The sequence below is a fragment of the Vidua chalybeata genome, chromosome 1, assembly GCF_026979565.1.
Source record: "Vidua chalybeata isolate OUT-0048 chromosome 1, bVidCha1 merged haplotype, whole genome shotgun sequence".
In the NCBI taxonomy this organism is placed as follows: Eukaryota; Metazoa; Chordata; class Aves; order Passeriformes; family Viduidae; genus Vidua; species Vidua chalybeata.
Window position 1 is genome coordinate 5,566,593 of NC_071530.1, and position 24,206 is coordinate 5,590,798.

The following is a 24,206-nucleotide window of genomic DNA, read 5'->3' on the forward strand; positions in this document are numbered from 1 at the left end:
CCGCAAAATTTACTCCCTGTTTGGACATTATCTTCTGTGTCTCACAGAAGGTCGTCCAAAGAGAGCCCTCGGGCCGCAGTGCTCTCCTCTCTCCCAGACCCTAATAGGAGAAAGATTCCACCAAGTCCTTAGGCGTAATTCCCCGGACACAGACCGCTGGCAGAGGTCTCAAGGGAATATCACCAGAGGGTCATGCGAGAATGAACAACCTCGCTCAACGCGTGGTTGGTCACAACTCGTGACACCAAGGACGCCCGGAACCATCTTTCCATGTGACCATGGCAGGAGCCATTATCGCTCCTAAAACGCCCAAATGTCAGCTGGAAAATGCCACGTGCCCAAGTGAAGTTGCTGTGATTAGTGGTGGGATCTGTGTCCTGCCCTTCCCAGCCGTGGAGAGCGGCTGTTTATAAGCAAGAAAGGGAAGAGAAGAAAAAAATAGACCATTAAACGGAATAAGTCTAAAGAGAGTTATGGGGACTGCCACTGGATGAGTTTTAAAGGCTGTGTAAAACCAAGCCAAGCTCAACAAAATGTGCTTATTGGCATCCTAGGAAAAATCATGGATCAAACCCAAGTTTTAAAGTATTGCTTCCCTCTGGCTGTCATACCTGAGATACTCTGTGTTTCACCAGGAACAGCATGCTGGCATTATGTTGGACACAATTTTCAGGCATCGTAAGACTCTTAGAGCCCTATTATGCTTTCAGAATTAAATTAATTCAGGTTGGACAGGACCTCTAGATTTAAAACTCATCCACCCCCTCACTCAGAGCACGGATGACATCAGTGGTAGGCCAGGCTGCCCACTGCCTTTGCTCCAAGGCATCACACTCCTATTTCTTGTGACCTCCTAGATGATGTGCTTTGAGGAGGGCAGCAGCAGATAAACAAGAAATGTACCCTTGTAAAGCCCTTGGAAGGGTAAAAACACCTGGCTTTGGTTTTGTCAGATGCCCTCTTGGCAGCCCCCAGTTTAGCACACAAGTAAGATCTCAGATCTCCTGATGTGTCTCAGGTACCCAAATGCTGGAAACAGTGATCATAAATCTCTCTTTCACACTATAAAATGCAGCTCTGCAGTCACAGAATCATAGAATGCTTCAGGTTGCAAGGGACCTTAAAGGTCATGCTGTTCCAACCCCCCTGAGTGAGTTAGTAGCAGGGCCAGAAGATGAGGAAAGGGTTAAATAAGAAGAGTCTGCTGAGCTCATGTTCCCTCCAGCACAGGGAGACAGTTGGGGTCTTTCAAAGGGGGTACAATTGGGTTTGCTCTCTTATTTGTGTATACCCAGATAGCCAGACTGGTCATTAGAAACCCAGCTTGGGTTTTATATAAATATATTTATATATATATAAAACCCATGTTATGAATACCTACCTGTTTGAGCTCATGCTTAGGAAGTTGTATTTTGTGTCAAACCAAGCAATGCTGTAACCAGCGTTCAAAGCTAAGAAAAATACTGTTTTGTTCTAAAAATGAATGTCCCAATAATTGAGAACTCTTGTGTAAAGGCACTCACAAAATTGCTGTGGTTTGAACGCAAGGTACCACACTTGCTGGACAACAGAATGGAAAAAATGAATTGGTGTTCCTGGTTTATTGAAAGAGCCAGCAGCCCAATCCATCCAAAGCAAAAATAATAATTTTATGAAAATTTAAATATATATATATTGGTGCGAACAAGCAGTGGATTTGTAAATTCTTTGCCCATAAGCCTAAAATCAGAAGGCTTGGCTGCCAGGCATTGAGGAGGAAGGTTTTGCAGTATAACTCCCACATTTACAAAGAGGTTTTTTTCCCCATGCACCAAGGTAATGCAATCAGATCTAAAAGCTCCACGATTAGAGTGCACCAGGCTAGAAAATGTGAATATGGAACAAAAGGGATATTTACACAGACTGCATTGTATATTAAATTCCTTCTCCTTCTTTTTTTTATAAGATATATTTTAATCTTCAGTTTGTGCTATAGGACACCCTAATGACTGAAGGGACTATTTCCCTTGTTATGAAATATGACTGAAAAGTAAATAACATCATGGTATATTAATGCATTTGGAAAAGTTTCTTGGTAAATAGGACTCTGTTTTATGAGAAATGGTATGAAATATCTAAATGTCAATTGAAAACAGACTTTGTTCTTGGACAACTTGGCCACAGATGCAGCTTAGAACAGCTTCACAGATTTACCACTAAATAATTCAACCCTTTGGGGGGACTTCTTCTGCTCTTCTGTGTTCTGATGAGCAGTAATCTACCAACCAAAAGACCATGGTGGAAGTGAGTCTGTTTTCTCTCAAAAACAATGCAGCCCAACACGAATTACAGTGGGAAAACTAAGCCCTGGCAAAATCACAAGGTGGTCAGAGTCTTCTGCACAACCTATCCCCTCCCAGCACTGATTTCAGTGGGATAGCACAAATCTGTTGGACCAGGCAAGATGAGTAACTGTCATAAGAAATGCCAGAGGTTTTATTCCTGCCTTGACACTTGCTGTGGTAAAAGGTGTTAATGAATATTCTCCTTCGTGTGGATAAAAATGCACCAAAGCTGGGCTTTGCTGACCACCCGCCATGTTACAGGAACAGCTGGAGTTAGGATTGACCAGACCCTCTCCAGGTCATGCCTTAGACACATCAAAATTATTTTGATATTTTGATTTCACAGAAATGGGAAAAAAAAAAAAAAAAAAAAGTTTTAGACTACAAACCAAGGCCAAGTAAACTTTTTCTGTTTGATTAAGTGAAGTTTCTAACTCAACATGTAAGCTTAGGTCAAGATGACCAGAGCAGTAGGCTACCAGCATTAGAAAGAGTCCAGAAAGCATGAAAGTACAATCAGGAAGGAAAAATCACAAAATTTAAATAGAAACAGGTTTCTACTAATTCATTAAAAGACCTGTTTGGGGTCAGTGTTTTTTTTTTTTTTTTTTCTTTCTTTTTTCTCTTCATGAATAGTTAAAGGCAGCATTTCATCTGAATTGCAGACAGCACAATTATTCACGGAAGTACTGCTTGACATTAGCAATTGTAGCAGAATCTGGTCTAAACATTTCTGCATTGGGCCCAATCAAAAGTATGGGATTTAATAGCACTGTGATTTTAGGCTGACTCATCTGATAAGCTATTTTGGATTTTTCAAGGTATTACTGTCAGTAACTAGGACTCTTTTTTCAGATTGAAATTGCATGAAAGTAATCAAAGAGCATTAAAAAAAAAAAAAATTAGTGGGGCTACCTGGCTTTCTGTCTTTAAAAATACCTCTCTGTACTTGTAGACTATCAGATGGAAGCCAGCTGAATCAGTAATAACCTGGTCTAACTGTGTTGTAAGTATTTCCCATCACAAATGAAGTGACTTTGGAACCCACAGTGCCCTGCTCATTAGTTTCTAATATGAAGGTGATCCCTAATTTTAGCAGTGCCTGGGCTCAGGTAATCATGTAGGCTCCCTGTGTAGTGGAACTCCTCCAGGGAATGATTCATCCAATTATCTTACAGTGGGGAAAACCACTTCCTGGGAGATTCTAACCTTTTCCAACAGTATTTACAGAGCATTTATACTCTGTAGGAGCATGGCAGAGCATGTCATGCTTGTTAGTGGCTGGTCCTAAGCATTTGTCTAAAAGATAAAAAAGCCAAGTAATCATCTAGGTAGAAACTTATGAGAAAAGAGAGAAATGTTTCTGTATAAATGTTTTAAGTAAGAAAAAAAAGCTGATTTTTTTACCAAACTGAAATTAGTTTTGGGAAGGAGATAGATGCAGGGATGGATGCAAGCAGTGGCTACTTCCAGTACAAAGGGGGATTTCTGCTTAACACAAAAAATCCCAACTTACAGAGTGAACAACCTGCTCATTAGGCCGCTCATTTGATAAGTGAGGGATTTCAGCCCAAGCCTTTGATCTTCCTGATTCAAAGCCGGGGTGACAATGAGGTGGGCAGTCTCCCTGAATTATAAGCACAGAGGGTGAGCCAGACACCTGAAAGGTGGTGATGACCATGTGGGCTGTGGGGTGAGAAGTAGCGCAGGAGTTTTCTGGCAGCGCTGCTGAGAGATGCAGCTGATAGTGCCCTCGGTCATGTTGTGCTGGTGGGATTCTCCTGATGGGCCTCTCTCAGCAGAGAATCTGCTTTGTGAAGTCTGTTCTGTGTACCTACTTCCTAAAATACACCCAAACCCACATGCACTGCCAGCTGTGAGCATTGTACTGGTTTTAGCAAAAAGCAGTGACTAATATGATGTCCTTTTATCGCTTGCCTTGATTCTTTAGTGTTTGGGATTGAAGTGCTTAGGAGGATAATTCTTGCCTTTGCTGAAGTGGTACCTGACCTACAAAGGGACAGAGAGCTGGTTCTTACTTTTCCATCTTCTCCCAGTATTATGCTTTTCTAAAAAAGTTTGAACAATTTTGTGTATTTCAATGGAGTCCAGAATTTCTCTGAGTTCCAGAATACAGTGGTAAATTGGGAGAAGTTGTGGGTCTGTGTGATGCAGGCATTTAGAGAACAAGTAATTACATGCTATGATTATCTTTACATAATTGGTTTATTGTCCTTTTAGTCCCACACCAAAACCTAGCACAGCCAAGAGCCTACACCTAACCAAAATCTCAGAAATGTAAGGGGGAAAGTTCTGGGAGTAGTTCCCTCTGCGAAGGATCCTACAGTTCTGCTGCTGCATAGGAGGGATCTGGGATAATAAAAACTCACAGAAAATGCCAGGAGCACCACAGCAGCTCTCTTCCTCCTGGCAGAGCCCTGTGCCACCACATTCCAGCTGTTTGGGAATCCTGACATCCCAGGAGCTGCACTTGAGCTCCTTCCATATCACAGGCAGCTCAGGCGCCTCAGTTGTGCCACCTTGAATTAGCAACATCTGCTCTCTCTGTAACCTTGGCACTCACCCTCTTTCCTCCCCAAGCTGCCTCCCCTAAATATTATTTCTACTCACAAAAACCCTGCATTGCATCACCGTGGTGAGACGCCCTCCCCTGTCACTTCTGAGCACTGTCTGTGTGTTTCAAGTCATGTTGGTGACCTTGGCCACCTTCCAGCTATAGAAGCAGCTGGCCTGTGGCTTTTCTTCTCATGATGGAGTCAATAAACCTGCACAGTTAAGTCTCTTCCTATGCAACACATGGAATAAATGTAGGGTAAGGAGCTTGCTCTTTGAAAATAAAATAGTTTTTGAGGGTCATTCTCATCAGCAAATGTGACATTTGGGTCAGATTATCTGATGTAAGACTGATTGACCAGGACAATTCCTGGCTCCCAGGGCCCTCTCACACCATTTTAAGTTCTTGCCCAGCATTAGGCAATGCACATGGTGTTTTTGAAGTGGGAGAGATGGATCTGTCTGTTACCAATGACAATATCTTTTTGCTACACAAATGAGTGTTGCTAAGGAAACTGAAAATGGCCATGGTCTTGCCTATCAGAAATCCTTATGTGGGCCCCACTACCAGCACAGCACTTATCTATCACACACTATTTGTCACTGAGGTCAGAAAGTGCTACAAAGCATCATTGGGGATCCTGCTATAGAGCAGATATCTAAATTTCTGTGACATCAAAGGGGATTTAACTGCCTCAGTATAATTCCAAGATTGTCCTAATGCCTTATTTAAGCTAATGAGAGTCCAAGAGATCAAAATCTGCTCCTGCTTTTGCTGCCTGAGTCTCTTCAGCACATTGGTCCCATCTGCACTGTAGCACCTCCTCTCATCATCTCTCTTTCATCAGATTGCCACTTTTAATCAGTAATTCCAGTGGTATTATCCTAGCAAGAAAATAACCTTCCTCCATTCAAAAGGATGTGGAAGCTATCACTAATAGCCTCCTAGAGTTATTAGTCCTGATCAGAAGTGCTGCCTGAGCTCAGCTAACACTTTTTGAATGACCTAGGGCACTGGTGACTCATGGCCAATATATTCTGTATCACAAAAATCATTGGGAGAACTCCCTGGAACACATTTTAAGTGATTTTGAATGTTTTTAATAGAGGAGTGAGAGAGGGAAAAGGAAGGCAGAGCAGAGAGGTCTTGTGAGAAACAAGAGGGAGGAAAGACACTGCGCAGCAGTCTATTGCTAAAAGAAATGCTCCTTAGCAGCTTCTTATTGCAGCTTTAAGAATTAAATAGGCTTTTTTTTAACAATTCCTTTGTTTTTGATTTATTTCTTACAGTCTGTGTGCGATTCTTCCCATGCTGTTCAGTGGACATCACAAAATTTCCAGGCAAAATTTGGTGGAGGCTGAGAAAGACCTGCTACAGAATTGTGGAGCACAACTGGTTTGAAACATTCATCATCTTCATGATCCTGCTGAGCAGTGGAGCCCTGGTAAATGTGACAACATTTCCTAACTGTTTAAAAATGGGCATGGGTCTGCAGTGTTCTCCAGTTTAGCTGTCTCTAAGATCTTATGAGCCCTTAGTGGTCATTTCTCAAAGCAAAGCATTTTGTCTGGGGCTAAAACAGGTTGTCAGCTCTTCTGGTTTCACCTGTCATTACCATATGGTGGGGAACTTCCTTCTGCTGTGACATAAAATTCTGACTTGCACATGTTTTGAAAAGAAAATCCTTGAGGAAGTCTGTGTGAGGAAGTTTGCCAGCACTGCTGCTTCATCATCCCATAGCTGCTTCTCCATGAGAGTTCCCATCTGGAGGCTTGCATTTTGCTCCAGGGGTGGCTTTGTGTTTTTTTCCTTTTCTTCTCTTTTTTTTTTTTTTTTTTTTTTTTTTAATAGCACATTCTGTAACCAGCAAATCAAAATTATAAAAGACACAGAAGGCACTGAATCAGTGCTGCTCATGGAGCTAGTGGGTGCCTGTATTCCTGTTTTGAATATACCTTAGGTTAACACTCAGTACCTTCCCTGCACAGGCCCTGTTTGTGTCCAGGTGAACGTGTCTATGGACACTGGTTGGTCATTGCCCAGGACTCTGATAGAGGATCCTCTCCTCCTGAGATCCCATTGCATTCTGCAATTATCCTCTGTGTATTTTCAGCCCTGGGCTCTTCACAGGGGTGTATTTATATTTCTCTTTTGCATGTCAGGAATGTCCCTGGAATTGGTGAGATTTCTCCCAGGTTTTCATCCTGACCTAGAGCAGAGATGTGTATCAAGAGTTCTCCAGGCTTTAGTCTGGTGGTCATCTCCTTTATGACGGAGTAAGAAATTCACTTATTAAATTTGCAGGCAGTGCCATGTTTGGACAGGTTATCCATGCATTTCCAGAGGTCAGGATTGTCTCCAGCCAAGTGGGTGGATCTGCCTTAAGCAGTAAGGCAAACACCATCTTCCTGCTTCCCCTCACTGGGAATAATCACAACAGGAAGGTGTGATGAAGGATGGCTGTAAGGGGGCAGATTTACTAAAAAGAACTGGAGGAGGAGCAGGCAACAAACAGAATAAACTCCATCAGAGCCCTGCACAAAAGCCCACCACCCCACTGGGCTGCATAAATTATCCTGTTCTTCCACTCCAGTTGGCATCAAGGAGGCCTCAGCTGGAACACTGGCTTCAGCTCTGGGCGCTGCACTTTGGGAAAGACATGGGCTAATTGAAGAAACTCCAGAGAAGAGCATCACAAATTATCAGTGGCCTAAAAAAAAAGAGGAAAAAACACAGAAATCCTGAGTTTATGTAGCTCAAAGAAAGTCTCTAAAGGGAGAGAGGAAAGTGGAAATACATAAATGTTGATGCAAATAATGAAAGAAATGGACTGTTCTCCTGGTGCACCAGGGATTGGCTGAAATGTCACCCAGGGGGTTTTATTTCATTATGAAAAATAAGAGGCTGAAAAACTTGGGTAAATAGTAGGCTTCTGAAAATTGTCACAGCTTTGCTGAAATGAATGGACTCTGACAGTTTTTGCACCAGCTTGAGCATCAGAATGTTAATTTTTGAATACATTTTAGAGGGGGAATGTCAGTTGCTATAATATGCTTTAGATGAATACACTTCCTTACATATGTAATTAAAAGTGCCTTAGATAACTGAAGACTGCAATATAAAGCTCATTTAATTTAAATTGCATGCATTCATTTAGTTTTTGCAGCTTTCAATTTAGCCAATGCAGTTCTGTATAAGGGCAAATTATCCTGCATTTTCTCACATATAAGCACCGTGCTTCAGTATTTGGACTGGAGATGTTGGAGGCAACACACAAATTTTTTTTTCCTGGTGTTCTGGGTTGCTCTCTTCCAAAAACAGAGCTCATCTGGCTGCATCTCTGGGACACCCTAAGTTCTTAAGAGAAAAGAGCTATATATACCTTTAAGCCAATATATATATATATATATATTTATATATGTATGTATGTGGTTAAACCATCAAAATATATCTTTAGCTTACTGCAGAAGATCCAAAAACCTCTCTTAAGATTTTAAGCCATAAGCACCCAAACTAGAAGCCTACTTTTTAATAGTATTTTTGGATAACACTGCAGGTATCCTGCTTTACTCTTTTTTAACACACAAAGCAAAACAGAAAAAAAAAAAAAAAAGTGATATTTTATATGGCAGAGGTTTCATCAGTTGTCACCGTGAAAAAATGCAAAGCACCAGAATTTTGTCATTTGGGTCCATAGCTTGTCCAGAAGTACAGAAGTGTCCAGGTAGCACATTCTTCATCCCTTAATAAGTTGCTTCCTCACTGACAGTGTGCTTTTAGTAGACAAAACAAAATGTACTTTTGGACAAGTTAGTAGAAAGTAGGGAGAGCAAAGGAGGGAGAGGAGGAAATCACTTTAAATGGTTTGTTGTTATTTTTGCAGTAATTGCAAAGTACAGCAAGTCATCTGACAAAGTGAGTGAGCCCCTACGAGAAGTGATAAACTCCAATCTGTGCATTGTTTTCAGGCTTTCTCCAACAGCTCTTTCACACCCTTGAAATATCATTTTTGAAGGCAAGATAGGAGACAGGGTTGCAGCGAAAACGTCACCCCAAAGTGTGGGGACAAATGGACAAGCTTTGGCACGGGCTGCCAAAGCTTTCTTGTCAGTTTAATTACTGTTCCCTGGCAGGCAAAAGAGCAGTGTGACTGCCTGAGTGACAAGTACCACACTTCTTGTATCTCCAGGCACTGGGTGTTTGCTAACTTTTCGAAGCTTCTCAGAAAGTAGCTACAGATCTGGAAATATGTAAATGCAGATAATTCAGATGATTAGCACAGACCCTCTCAAATTATGTTTCTTGCTGCCAAGTGCTCTGGGTCACACGATGGGATGAGAGTAATATGTCACAGCTTGGGTTTTCCAGGTTACAGGGACTTGGGAGCAGCTTGTGTAACAGCAGTGGCAAAAGTAGCCGGGGAAGCAGACCATAATTTGACTTAGAAACCCCAAAACAGGCTGCATATTGGCAAAGCTGACACCAGGATCTTGCCTTTTTTCTGCCTTGTGTTATAAAGTGAAGGCTAAACTAGGAGACATCTTTATTTTCTTTCTTTTGGGAGGCATATTGGTTTAGATCTTAAATATTTTAAAGGGGTTACTCAGTTGCTCGTATTTGATACAGACACTGAAACTCTTTTCATAATGCTATGCATGAGATTAGGTGGAGAGACAGATGAGATGGGGAGATAGATACCTTGACCTTTAAAATATTATTGTTCTGCTAAGTGAATAATAATGAGCATTTCTTGAGGCAGAGAGCTGTAGCCACCTGAAATGTGATGGCTGAACAGAAGCCAGGGAACTCCAGTACTCCATAACACAGGCAGGTTAATAACCCAATTTGTCATCATTAGCAATAAGATCTATCTGGCTAAATGCAAGGGTCATATTCTGCCTCCTAAATATAGTCATCCTGTGCCCTGGGACATCTGAGGTGCCTGGGTAGCATTGGCACAGCCAACAGGAGATGAGGCAGGATAAATCTGGGCATTTTGGGGTAGCATTCTGCTCATGGGTTCACATTCCAAATTCAGGGTGCAGAAGCTCTTCCTATACTCAAAGGATGTCCAGCCAGTACAGTCAGAGGCTGGAGAGAGGTAACCGAGCCTGTGTCCTTTATAGGGGAAAGCTGAACAGATCTCTCTTATGTCAGGGTCAGTCCTATTTGTTCTGAACACTCTTTTTAATTGTAATGTTAAAATACATTAGAAATCACAGACTGTACGTGATAAAATCAAATATAGACCTGCAGTGCAACACCCATGCTTTCCAACAGGGATCAGGAGCAGTTATTAACCAATCCTTTCTACTTCCAGGCCTTTGAAGATATTTACCTTGAAGATCGAAAAAACATAAAAACCATGCTGGAATATGCTGACAAAGTATTCACTTACATCTTTGTTCTGGAGATGCTCCTGAAGTGGGTGGCTTATGGCTTCAAGAAGTATTTCACCAACGCCTGGTGCTGGCTGGACTTCCTCATTGTAGATGTGAGTATCATTTTGGAACTACAACGTTTCTCGTGTTGGATTTTTGCAGTGGGTGGGAAAGGGCCTTTAAGTTTGGCAGCTTTGCATCTGTGAAATGACAGCTGCCACTCTGATTCTGAGCACCAACCCCAGGCAGAGCTCAGAGGAGGTTTGGATGTGTAGCTGTGCATCCCCAGGACCCAAAGCAAACAGGAACGCCGTCCGCAGTGACGTAGATGTGTCACCCTGCTAATCCAAGGCACATCCCCAGGAATTCTCCCTTTCCTTCAGCATTTAACATCTCATTCTATTGCCGGCCAGGGGTCTGTGTACAAAATCACAAACGGGATGGGGCTGCTGAGGAATGTGCCTTGAACTGTTTATTTTCCGGCATCAGCCTCATTACGTGGTTATGACAATGGGAAGATGCCAGCAGCTCACATCCCTAGCAGCAGTCAAAGAACTCAATGACACAACTTACTTTAAAAGTTTTTGACCAATCACACAAAGCAAAAGCATATTGACAGTAGTTCTAGCCAACCACTACAAGCACACATACCTTCAGTTAAAACAATGCTTGTTTATTTTGAATACAATATCTGCTTGTAAGCCTTAAGACACAATGCACAGAACTCCATTATTAAGCTTAGAACTTCCTAATATCTCACTAGATATACTTTTCTGTAGTTTAAGGAGTTATTCTAGCCAAGCATTAATACACAGACCATTGTTTTTTTTTGTTCTTACTTTCTACTTCTCATATAACTTTTATAGCTCTAATCGGAGTTCTGCTGTGTCTGAGGCCTGCCTTTTGCAGCTTTCCCAAAACCCTCTGATTTTAAGGATTCCCACAATTCCCCCTCTCAGTACAACTAAAAAGAAACTTTTGTAATTGTGTCATTTATTAACTACCTTGCATTTCATAGCTTCACTATAGTATATCTGTTTATTACTTGCTCAAAGGATCTTTTATTTTTGCTGTGGAGAGGTGAGCTTACTTTTAAGGATTGATTGCACCATTTTTTGCCACATTAAATTACATTTAAGGATCCCCACATTCCACACTCCCAGCTAGCACAAGGCCCAGCTACCTCAGCCTGCTCTGCACGTGACCTGGGCACACCAGTTTTCAGCAGATTAGAGGAGCTGTCCTTGGCGGAGCTCCTCGGCGAGGCTGCCAGCAGTGTGTGACAGTATGTTCAGTTCTGGCTCCCAAGTATTTACCAGTGCAGGAGTCCAGGAGAAGGTGTGAAAAGTCCTCTTGGCAAAGTGTCTTCACTACTACAAAACATTGCAAAATACTCCAAATCCTTGAAATACCGCCACGCTTACTTCTACTGATTTAAGGATAATCCTTAGAAGTCTGAACAAAAGGAAGCTCATGCCCCAGGAGTGTTGCTAGTACCAGATTTGGCTCCTTCAAAGATTCACTTTGAATTGATGTGGGATCTGCCAAATCTGGGAAAAGTCAGCAGCGCCACGTCCTCCAGATGAAGTCTCACATTTCATCTCAGTGTATCAATGAGGAGGCAATAATCTCCCTGAGGCTATTTCTTATTAGCTTGAGGTATTAATGTGGGAGGCTGGCACAGCTTTGCCATGATTATGTAATTTATTAAACTTCAGAGAAATTATTTTTCCCCCATTTTACATCTGAACCTTTAACTCCAGGGAAGAACTGCACTTTCTTTGGCTCCAGCCCAGGAGAGCACTTCAATGGGACAATTTGCTTGTTTGAAGTTATGGTCATGTTTAAGTGCACTGCTGGATCAGAGCCTTTGGAAACTTCTCCAGAGCTTTAATAAATTGATTTATGAAAAGGAAATTCTTTACATAAATTGTAGGTCATAAATTCTTCTTTGCATATATGCTTAGAAACCTTTTAAAGGGAAGGCAGTCATTTTTCTCAGATTAACTCCAGCAGAAGAGGAAGGTTTGGTTTAATTATTTAACCACAAAATTGGAATCTACCTGTTCCTAAGTTATAGCCCAGCTCTGAAAACTGTTCTTACTGTGATTTAGGTGACATAGCTTTTCTTTTCTTGTTTCTCCATCCCCAAAACAGGATTAATAGGACTCACCTAAAGTACTGGATGAGCTTCCAGGAATTTGTTGTTCGAGTTACTGTTTCAGTGAGCTTCTGAAGACTAGAAGGGCTGGATGAGGGATGAATACTGGCACAACCATTAGTAGAGGTGCTCCTGATGGGAGCAACCCTGTGCAGGATCAATTCACTGAGGCAGTTTGGAACTCTGTTGCAGTTTGAAATTACTTACACACCTGTAGGATAATATCTCACTAACACTGAAGAGAGTAAACCACAAACTAAGCTAAATTCTGTCTCTAAGAATTTGTTTAGCTAACTAAGCTAAACTCTGTGTGCAAACCCCCCTTGGAACAGGAGCCAGACAAGAACACAAAGTCCAAATGTAAATTAGGTGCATGTTTGCCTTTTAATGGTGGAGTTTATAATGGCAGATTGGAGAAGCAGCCACAGATGGCCTGGAAAAGGGTCTGCACTGTTCCCTGTCACACATCCTATGGCATAAAGCAGGAGGGACACCAGCCCTGGGACTCCCCTTGTCCCCAGAAAATAAACCCCAAAGCCTTCTTAGTGACCCAGAGTGTTTTATTTTCTCAACCCACATTTAAATGTTCCACACACATTTAAATGTTCACTCTGCAAGCTCCCAGTCCAACCAAAAAGTTGCTCCACCCTTGAGTTGTTTTGGTTGCTGGTTGACTCTAGGCCATCACTTGTTCTTTAAATTCTCAGTGAAAAAATCTTTTCCCCCTGCACTATTCTTTTCTTAAAAATATTTTCCCAGTGCAGATAATGAGAACCTGGCGCTATATTTTTAGCAGGTTTAACAGATGCTTTTCTCCTACCCTATTGCTAACCCTGCCACTCTGAATTGGCACAGTAATATCCCATAATTTTTCCAGCACACTTTTTATTTCAATTTACATTTTCTTTTTGGTGCTTTGAGAACCAAATCACTGCAACTGAGCTGCAGAAGGCAGTGAATGGGTGAATTAGCTGCTCCAAAAGAAGCAGATGAACCACTTGTCTGATTTTCTCAAATTTATTTGTTTAAAATTATTCACTTAAAAATTCCTGATCTGCAAATTATTCATTAGTGGTTTGGTATCAGTATTCAAAATTCAAGCTGCAATGGTCGATTTTTGATTGGACATGTGAAACCATCTCTCATCTGTGTTTTCTCATTGTACAAATGCAACTCTGAATCTATTTTCTATTTTGAATAATTCATAAAACCAGCTCAAAATTTGCAAGTATTCACTATTTCTAAATAGGATTTTAACCCAGAGGGGTTATAAGCATATTGCTGCTGAATTTTTTTTTTTTTTTTCTGTATATCCTGCCTTGTGAAAGACCTTTGTCACTGATTTGGGCCTGTGGAACAGCAGAGTCTCCATCTGACAGTTGTGGATTACAAAGAAAATTCTGTTTTGCAATGCCTAAACATCAAAACCAGAGTAATCCACAAACTGAGCTATTTTTGCTGGGTGTAGAATCCCTAAAGGATGATCTCTGGTAATGGGCTTCTCAGCATCTCAAAGAAGTGTGCTAGTGTAGCAGAGAGTGCTTTCACATGCATTGCAATACAATAATGTCCTATCAGCAGCTCTGCTACCGAATTCTTTGGGAGGAAAGAGAAAGGGTTAATCAAACCACAAATGCAGGCTCATTTCAGCTCAGGGTACCTGGGAAAGATGCCTTAGATGTCTGCTGGAAGTTGAGCATACTGAACAAACATCATCAGTGTACATCTATACCAGTTACCCTGTGAAAAAATGTACTGCTAAAAGTAACACCCTTCTACACTGCAAATATCAGCTCTCTGTGCTCATGAACTGCAGTGGTGAGCCCTCAATCCACAGCTCTTTCCACATGAGGGAAAGGCAGATTGTAGTGTATCTGTGCAGACTGATACAAGTGTAGACAGACATCAACATCACCATCAGGAATGACATTTATGCACAATCCTCTTTCCTAGGATGCATGGGCGAGTATTTCCACAAAGAACAGATCTTTTCCAAGTATCCATGCAATCAAGACCTCTTTGGACAAAGCAGATTGAGCAAGGAGCCTGAACTTGGCCAGGGCTGGAGGCGAGTGGCACCCAAAGTGAATGTTTTTGGGAACTGCTTTCCACCAGGCCTGTCCTGCAAAAGCAGACAGAGCTGGGCTTTGAAATAAGGAGCAGAGAGACTCCACCAGCTGTGCATGCTGGTGTCATGCTTGATGTTCCTTTCAATTGTTTCCTCTGACCTATAAATATTATCTTGAGCTTATCTAGCTTGAGCTTCAGCCAATTAATTCTGAGCTATGTCCCAGTCTCTGCTGACAGCAGATGGATTATTCCATTGCATGGGCAGTTTGGGAAAGACATCAGTCTGGGGCTTAGCATCATTCAGAGTCAGGAGGTGTTGCAGTCAACAGCTTCTTCACTAGCTGCTCATGCACTGAAGGCAGAGGTGAGAGCCTGGAACCCCAGAGAAGCTGTCACAGAAAGCTCATGGGAAAGAGGTGTGAACTCCCAACTCATTAGTAAGAACGCTCAGGGAAAAAAGTCACTGCCAAGTTTCATTGCCTGTGGCATTCACAGAAAAATCCTCTTAAACCTGGACTAATGTCATCACTCCACAAAAGTCCATTATCACAAATCCATCATCTCCATTGCAGCTTTTGTGTTCAATTTAATTGACCAAATTAGTCCCAATCCAGGCTTACAAAAACCCAGCCTGATTGTCGCGTTCTGATTTCAGAGATGAGGGGAGATGAGGGTTTCTCCATCAATTCTTTCTAAGATTATCCCGTCTTTCAAGTCTTCACACGAAGAGAAAGCTATTTTCTTAAACAATTGCTTTGTTAGGGACGCTGGCAGCCTCCTTCCCCTCCAGCCATCTCCAGCGATGGGTGGCCCTCGCACTGTGTCCTGCAGCAGGGAGGGGAGAACATCTCTAATTCTCGGGTTTTGCCCTGATGCCCTACTAGTTTGTCTCCAGCTGGGTCACCAGCGATGAAGATTGTTCTTTCCATCCCTTTTCCATCTCCCCTGCCATGGAGGGAGGGGCTCACAAGAGTTTTGGGTAGTAGATCTGTCTGCAAAATAGTTCAAACACTGCTCAGCAATGGATTTGAAGGCCAGGCATCTCCAAAAAGTTATTCCAGAAATCCACTAGGCAGGATTTTGTAGATGCTTTTATGGAAATGAAATTATATGTATTTTTCACTCTCCTCAATAACTGTTGTGAGGTTCTAACACAGCATGTTTCTGGTGCTTGCCTGGAGCTGCTCAGTTGGTAACGAGAGATTTGTATTCCCCACTGAGCAGCTTTCCAAATTTCCTGTTTGCTGCCAAATTTCCTGTTTGCTTGTTTGAGATCTGCTCATGGATGTTCAGGCATTAAATGCACCATCACTTTCCCTGAACACTAAAACAAAAAAAAAAGGTATTACATTTTCCAAGATAGTTCCTGGAAAGCATTTCCTCTAAGATTTCTGCTTCAAATATTTCACTGTCAGACAAGCTAAGAAGCAGCTAATAATCCTTGAATCTGAGATGAACATTTTAAAGCAGTCTTTCTCTCCCTAGTTAAAATTGAATTGAATTAAATTATGCCCTTGTGTTGTTGGATTGTCTTTAAGTGACAATTAAAAACTTGCTGTGTGAAGTAAATATTGATGGTTTATGATTACTTTAATTGTTTTTTTCCATCTGTATTCCCTGTTGATTAACAAGGTGATTTCTGTTTGCTGTACCAGTAATTACACAATCTGCTGTAATGAGTCCTTCCCAAACAGCACTGAAATCCAATTTGTATTCTTGGGACATTGCTCTAAGAACATGTGAATTTTGTCTAGTTTGTGTTCAGAAAAGCACACAGGAGCCGAATGACAAGAATACAGTCAAGGCAAATTAAAGATAATATGTCTTGTCACTTGGAGCAGCATCTTAGAAGAGAACTTATTAGTGTTCTCTGTGAGCTGTCAAAAGTCCATGGGTACAACAGGGTATTATAACTTCAGTGTTCAGTTTTTGACTAGCTTTTTCCCAGTTCCTCACAGCAAATGCTCATGTGGGGTTTTTGAAGTTGTCTCAGTGCACATTCTTCTGAGCCTCTCTGATGGCATAAACCTCCCAGACAACCAATAGGAGTGAGATTCCCTCTCCAGAAGCCAGGGAGCCTGGTTTTGAAGAGAAAAATAAAAAAGAAAAAGAAAGAAGGAAAGAGAAAAAAAAATGCTCTTCTAGTACATATTGAGGTGCTCAGATAGAGGCAAGTTTCTTTCTGGACAGGATTAGGATCAACCCTACTTAGATATGACACAATGAAAACAACAAAAAAAGCAAACAAAAAACCCTAACAAAAGTCCCAAACCTAACAAAAAACTCAAAGAAAACCAAAACACCAAAACAAACAAACCAAAACATACCAGCTAGCAAACAAAACAAAACAAAACAAAACAAAAAATATCCCATTCAGGATAAATGAAAAGAAAAATCTACATGAAGATAGGTGGTTTTAATGTGTGTTAGCAGGTCAGCCGAGGCTGTAAATCTCCCTTCTGCCACCCCACACTTTATCTCAACACAGCACATGCAAAAACATCCAAATGTCTGGTCTTATCTTGGTTTGCACCTCATGTTCATTACCACATGGATGCTAAAAGGGGAGAACCCAAGCTTTGCCAAGAGGAAGCACAAGCTGAGTTTCAGACAAGGCACAGCAGGACAAAACATGCTGCAGCTGCAGGAGCAGGGGTGAAAAACAGAGGTGAGGAGAAAAGTCCACAGTAAGCCTAGTTCACCATCTGCCTGCACCTTGCAAAGTGGCTGGGAGATGAATAATTACTGCAAATGCTGAAGAATTTCAATTACTGAAGCAGATTTTCAACTCTTGAAAGTGCTGTGAAAAACTCATCTCCACTCAGATTTCGCTGAGCTAGATTTACCAAACATTTTTATTTCTCAAAGTAATTTAAAGATGGAGCACTTTTCAGTGTCCTTTTTTGGAAGACTATGCTTAAAATGAAAATAATTAATAAAATTCTGGAGTTCTTGCATGCAGCTTGCTTGTCCCTTTCCATCACTGGGAGTGGAGCTGCCAAATTCTATACACAGGGATGTTCTCCCTTGCATGGAAGAGCTGAGCTGGGAGAGACACATTGGCTGTATTTAACAGTCCAGAGGCTCACAAACTCTCCAGGGACAGAGGAGGATGAGGGATTGTCCCACAGCTCCTCTCCCTGATGACCAGCACCTTTGAAACCCCAGCTTGCAGACCACAAAAACATCTTCCCATTATCCAGGATGGTCAGGAGCAGCTCAAGAGACTCCTCCTGAGGAGGAGGGAAAAGGGAGAAATAAAGAGATAAAAGCAGCCTGCAGAGGGACAGGGATTCTTTATTAGTGAGGGAGAGATGAGAGGAATTGGGATGAAACTTGAAAGCTGTGAATTGGTGGTGTAGAGACTTTGTGCAGATCCCCCACCTTGACTTTGGGACGTTTGTGCTAAGGCAAATGAAGATTAACATTCCTACTTTTGGTATGTACTCCTACTTGTACCATTCTCCTTCCTGGCAGAAGTCAGGGATCCTACAATTCTTCAGAGTCCCTCTCCATTCAGGCATATTTAATACAATATGGACATATTCAATACACTTCAGGATCAATCAGGTTCAAGAACCCAACTAAACTGAGCTGATTTTCAAGCTAAGACTTTCCTGTTTCCCACAACAATTTGGTATTTTTTCATATTGATTTGGAATATCTGATTAAATAAATGCTTTAGGGAAACAAGCAAATCCAGAACAGCACTTTGAGACTTTGAGGAGGCAACACAAACAGATTTTTCTCTTTTTTTTTTTTTTTTTTAATTTTTTTTTTTTTTTGTTTTATTTTGTTTTGTTTTTGTTTTTGTTTGCTAGTTGGTTTGGTTTGTTTGTTTTGGTGTTTTGGTTTTCTTTGAGTTTTTTTGTTTGGTTTGGGGCTTTTGTTGGGGTTTTTTGTTTGCTTTTGTTGTTGTTTTCATTGTGTCATATCTAAGTAGGGCTGATCATAAGCCTGTCCAGGAAGAAACTTGCCTTTACCTGAGCACCTCAAATCCCACCAGCTGGGATGGAAATGCAGCAGAGTCTATGGGGCTGATTCTCTCAGGAATCACTGTGTCCACCCCTGGCATGGTAACTCTGTCTTCACATAATAAATAATGACCAAGTGCACTCCTGCCTACAGCATTCAGCATCAGGAAGGCTCTCTGGGATGGAACATGAGGTGGCTTTGGAGATCTTTTTTTAGTGGAGAAAGTCTTTTCTCTCCAGCTGCCCTGAATCCAGGCTGTCTCCACACAGCATCTGGATGAGAAGCAGAACACAGCTGATGATGAAGAAATTGTTTTGCTCTAAATCATAACAGGAGCACCAGACTTTTCAGGGCATCTGCACCTGCACAGCCATTGCAGAGGGAGCCCTTGGGACTTGGCCAGGCTTTGTCTGATCAAGTTACATCATGTGATCCCCAAAATTCACAGCAGTCCCTAGCAGGCTGCCTAAGGAAGTGGTCCCAGCACCAATCCTGACAGAGTTTAGACAATGCACTCAGGCACAAGGTGTGATTTTTTGGGTGTTCTGTGCAGGGCAGGAGCTGGACTCCACGATCTTTGTGCGTCCCTTCCAACTCAGCAGATCCTGTCATTCTGTGATCCCTACCCAGTGCTAATAAACTGGATGTCAAGGTGTGGCAAAGGTGCCTGTTTGCAGTAAAAAGGTGAATTGAGACAAGCTGAAAATCCATTTGTAAATGGTGATGGGGGAGAAAACTGCAGATCAATAAGTCAGTTTGCTGCCTCGCTGGATGAAAGCTCGCAGCCGACTCGCCCTCGGAAATTAGCTGAGGTTTAATTCTTGATTCTCAGCCATCTGCCCTGGGAATTGACTGGAGCTGTAAGAAAAGCCTGAGCAGGTGTAGGGGAGGTGACAGATTAAGAGAACAGCAAGACATAAAGAGGTTCTTCTGGAAACCGCCAGGAAGCAATTAGGATGCAGGAATGATTTATTTAAAAGCATTTAACCCAACAAGAGTGACACATGCTGTTTGCAACAAGGCTGCCCTCTGAAAAGGAAACATTGCCTTGAAAAGCTTGGACATGAGGACCTGGAGACAAGCTGAGAGCATGGAATATCAACAGAATTTTATAGCCATAAGTCTGAGTAGTAGATGGAGGAAAAAAGAATTAAAAGGTGGAAAAGTCCTGGAGAAACAAACAAACAAAAAAAAAAAAAAAAAGTGGATGAGGTAAATGAGTTTTTAAACCTGAGTAATAGGAAGTAGCACTGGGCTTTCCAGGAGATAATTTTTGTTTATAATTAATCTAGGCACTCATGTAGCCCATCATGTTATAATACATGAGAGCACTCCACGAGCAGTAATGAACTGCTGCAGTGAGGGAAGCCCTTTGATAGCTCATTTCCAGACACATTTCACCTCCAGGCCATGGACCAACCCCAGAGCAGCCTTAAGGAGTTTTTAGTCTTTACCTGAACATGAGAGCTGTGATTCAAGGAAACAGGGAACAGAGATGGGAATTTAGGTCACCTCAGTGTCTCTCTAGTGTCCTATTTTTAAGACTTTCCTTTAACTTTATGCCTTTCTTTCATAATGTGCAATTTCTGGATTGGCAGGTGCAATCATACAGTTTGGCATCTGTATGGCAGAAAATGCAGTGTCAGAATGAAAGGGCAACGGCATATTTTAAAAAAATAAAATGACAATAAAAGTCTGCTCAGAAAGGGTGGATGCTGAAAGGAATACCAACCTCATTACAATCTCCCTTTTCCCAACCATATTTCCAAAGAGAAGCCAAAAGAAGGTCCATGTATTTCAGTTTATTTGCAAGGTCCTGTTTCCCTGTAGGTTCTCCAGCTTATATCTGGGGTAAAGACTGAATTTTGTTCCTTTTCAAATCAGGGGGAGAAATTAGTAACTTCAGACATGGCTCTGAAAGATGTTGGACAGTGAAGAGGCTGACTGAATTTTGTTCCTTTTCAAATCAGGGGGAGAAATTAGTAACTTCAGACATGGCTCTGAAAGATGTTGGACAGTGAAGAGGTCTTTGAGTGATCCTATCCTTGGCAGAACAGACAGGAGAGGCCAGGCTGGATTGAAAAGAGGCACCCACAGCAATCCAAACACTATTTATTCTATTTTTTTTTTTTTTTAAGGCACAATTAGAGAGGGAGAGACAGGTGTTTCTGGGGCACACAAAAAGCTATTTGAAAGCACCAGGGGCCTGCATTAGCTGGAACTGCTTATTTAAATAAGTGGCCAGAGCTTTCAGCTCAGCTGCTGTGCTTCCATTCAGATGTCTTTTTTTTTTTATTTTTTTTTTTCCTGCTGTTCCTTCCCCTCTAATTTGAACAAGCAGGTTAATTTGATGAAATCCCTGGCTGCATAAAGCATATGCTGTTGCCCATACCAGGAAGGAGGTCTCCCCTTCTCCCTGAGACAGAGACTCACAGGGTTTCAGATGTGCACAGCAGCAAGCATTTAGTGGAGTTTCTGGTTGGTTTTAGGATTTATATGATTATCCAAGGATGATTTTTGCTGTTGTTTAGGCAGAATTCCTTGTTTTCAGGGCTCTGCTATAAATTCACCTCAGTGGTGGTCAGGGGTTAATTAAAACATGTAATCTGTGCTGGGCAGTGCCTGCCTTGGAATGGTGCTGCTCAGGTCTCTCTGCTTCCAGCCTGGTCCAGTGGATGCTCCCAGGTTATCTGAAACCATGTGCTTTTAGGAATGGAAAAAAAAAAAAAAAAAAAAAAAGAGAGAGAGAGAGACAGAGGATTAGCCTTTATTCCAGCTCAAACAGTTTATTCCAGTTTCTCCTTTGCTGTAGGAATCTCCACCAGCCCTGGGTGAAACACTGCTCCCAGACTCTGTGCCCTTGACTCCCTGTAACCCCCTGTGGACTGGGAGTCTGTGGAGGCTGTTAATATGATATCAAAATGTGTTCCTGTAGGGAGGAACCCACTGCTGTTCTAAATGCAATCAATCCTTGGGGAAAAAAAAAAACCTCTATGATCTTCTAATCAAAGGCTTTTTTCCCTCCTTGTGCTGCATTATCACACTCCCTACTTTGTAATTGGTTTTTTGCCATCTTAAAATTCTGTTCTGGTGGATTTACTGGGTTTACATTGGTTTACAACACTGATTGCTTAGGTCACTGTCAGATAATGAAGACACATAAAATTATTGTAAAAATTTATCTCTGTGTGCTCATGGTGAATAATTTAAATAGTCAGAAAATGCTGCACATCTGTAACTGGTGAATGGCTGTGAGACCAGCATGAGCACACTGGGAATTTAACACTACTCCAGTTACAACCTGGACACACACACAAGTCATATTCCTTACCTTAAGAATGACAGAAATTCTGCAAAATAGTGAAATTGTGACAAGAAATTGGAAACTACTGAAAAAATGTTCTGTTTCCTGGACAAGACTTTGAAGTGGATTGTAAAATTATTAAGGCATTCAGAAATTGCTCTCATTAGAGTTACATTATGTATGTATTTATGTAATTTATACAGCTATCAGTGAGGCTAAGCTTTTATCAGAGATCCTTCCCTGTGTTCTAGCCCTCTAAATTCATTGATTCTTCTTGATTTTGCCCTGGAAACACATGAATGTCATACAGTGGGACACTCCAGATCCAAGCTAATGCCACCAAGGCACATAGATAACAGGAGACTGGCTTTCAAAACACCAGCCACAGGCTTGTTTAACCCCCATGGCTGGTATTTCTAGTGCCCAGAATTAAAAGCTCTCTTTTTTCCCCTTGATCATGAGACTGAAAATGGCAACCATAAAAGCTGTGGGGGTTCGTTTATCTCTCCCTTCACCCAGCTCCAGGCATCTGTCATGCAAATTATTGTAAAATCTATACAGATAAACTTTTGTGTAGATATATGTGGGGATATAGAAATAACATGGGGATATAGAAATAATGTGGGAATAGAGAAATAATGTGGGAATATAGAAATACAGGTCTATATTTCTTGACACAATATTCCTATAGATACAAAGATAAAACTATCTCTGGGCAAAAAAAGTTGGGAACAGTGGCAAAAATCTTCCCTGAATTCCAGGATCAGAGAGAGCTCCACACTCTCTGCCTGTCTGTGACAGCAAGAAGATGAATTGTCTAGGTAGGCTCTACAAGGCTTTGGCAGGAACCTGAGCTTTGCTGGGAAGCTCTGCCATTGAGCTGGGCAGTAAATGCTGACTCTCTCAGGATTTCCACTCTTTTGGGCTGGAATAAATTTTGGGAAGTGTCTGACAGCGCTGAGGCTGGGCTCTTGGCTGTGCTGAGATGATCCAGGGAATGCAAAAGGGAAAAGTTAATGTAGGAAATGAATTGAATGACATCCTAGTGCATGAGATTAGTGAGACCTGTGTGTCACAGACTGAAGTCTGTGGAGGCAGGATTGCACACACTGATTTATGAGGACCTCTCCCCCCCTTGGGGACCCTCATTGCTGGCCAGGTTGTGCACTGGACTTCAGGTTAGGCAGAAAATTCCAGTGGCAGCATTGTGCTGGAGACTTCAGGGACACCAAATGAGCAGCAAGTCAAGGGGATAAGGAACAGTCTAGAACCAACATGGGGAAACTATTCCCTGATTAAGTTAAATGGAAAGCTGTGAAAACTTCTTAGATCTAGCAAGCCCTGGAAAGACCTGCAAGGGAAATGCTGGAGGGAAATGGGAGCTGTGATAAATCTGCTTGGCTCAGGAGAAGTGCACAGGAGGATGAGAAATTCCACAGCTTACCTGTAACCTGCTGTGAAAAAGGTGAAGTTGAGGTGAATGGTCAAGGTCAACAGCAAATTGGGTGTTTTATGGGAAATGGTTCCAAGCAATCCTTAGGATTCACTTTGTCTCCACCACATTACAGTGCTGCTTCAGGGGTAGGTTTTTACAAAAAACCTACAAAACTATTTGCAAACAGGTACTGAAAAGATTAGAAATGTGTGTGTGTGACTTATTCTGAATCCAAAGGTTACATTGACCCTAGAGGTGTTTTCTGGGTGCCAGCACATTTTTGATTCTGAGCATAGCACAGAGCAGAACTTTAGAGCAGCTCTGGGCTGCATAGCCTTGCAACAGTAAAAAAAAAAAAAAAAAAAAAAAAAAAAAAAAAAAAAAAAAAAAACCAGAAAGAGCTGACTTCACCTTTTGCTGTGATTATGTGGGGCAGTCAGCACCAATTTTGAAAACTGCTTGACTTTTTTCCTAAAAATAACCTTCTGGGTCACTTTTAATCAAGTCCAAATGGCCAAGTCCCTGCGTTGGTAATTTTCCTATAAATAAAATTTGACAGGGATACCTTCAAAACCAACATCCAAGCATTTAAAGAAGTTGTCTCAAACTCTGTTCTGACTCCAGCCTTGTAAATCATTGCCAAATATCACACAGCTTCATGACCTAATCCTCTGCAGAGATATCTAATGCTGTGTAAATCTGTGTCAGGAGGACAACACCACCTGTGATGTGTTTCAGGGTGACATTTGTGGCTCTCAAAAGAAAATAGGAACCCACTCAGATCCATTCAAAAGGAAATGAGAACCCACTCAGATCCAAGTCTGGTCTTGCAGGATTTGAACCAAAAACCTTCTGCCTTGGGAGAAAGGGCAGTTATGGGACACAAATTCAGGATGAGGGAGGAATTGTGCAGATGCTTCAACCAAAGCAGTTTGAAAACCTTGATAAAATCTGACTTTCAGTCATCATGGGTGAAACTAG

General features: G+C 41.7%; 1 protein-coding gene across 1 annotated transcript in view; it reads left to right on the forward strand.

The window, feature by feature from the left end:
- LOC128786511 (sodium channel protein type 5 subunit alpha-like) overlaps positions 1-24,206 on the forward strand; it is a 207,029-nt gene that overhangs the window by 161,838 nt on the left and 20,985 nt on the right. The window contains exons 21-22 of the mRNA XM_053939812.1: positions 6,189-6,343; positions 10,220-10,393. Of these exons, the coding sequence (XP_053795787.1) occupies positions 6,189-6,343; positions 10,220-10,393 (329 nt within the window). The remainder of the gene's footprint in view (positions 1-6,188; positions 6,344-10,219; positions 10,394-24,206) is intronic.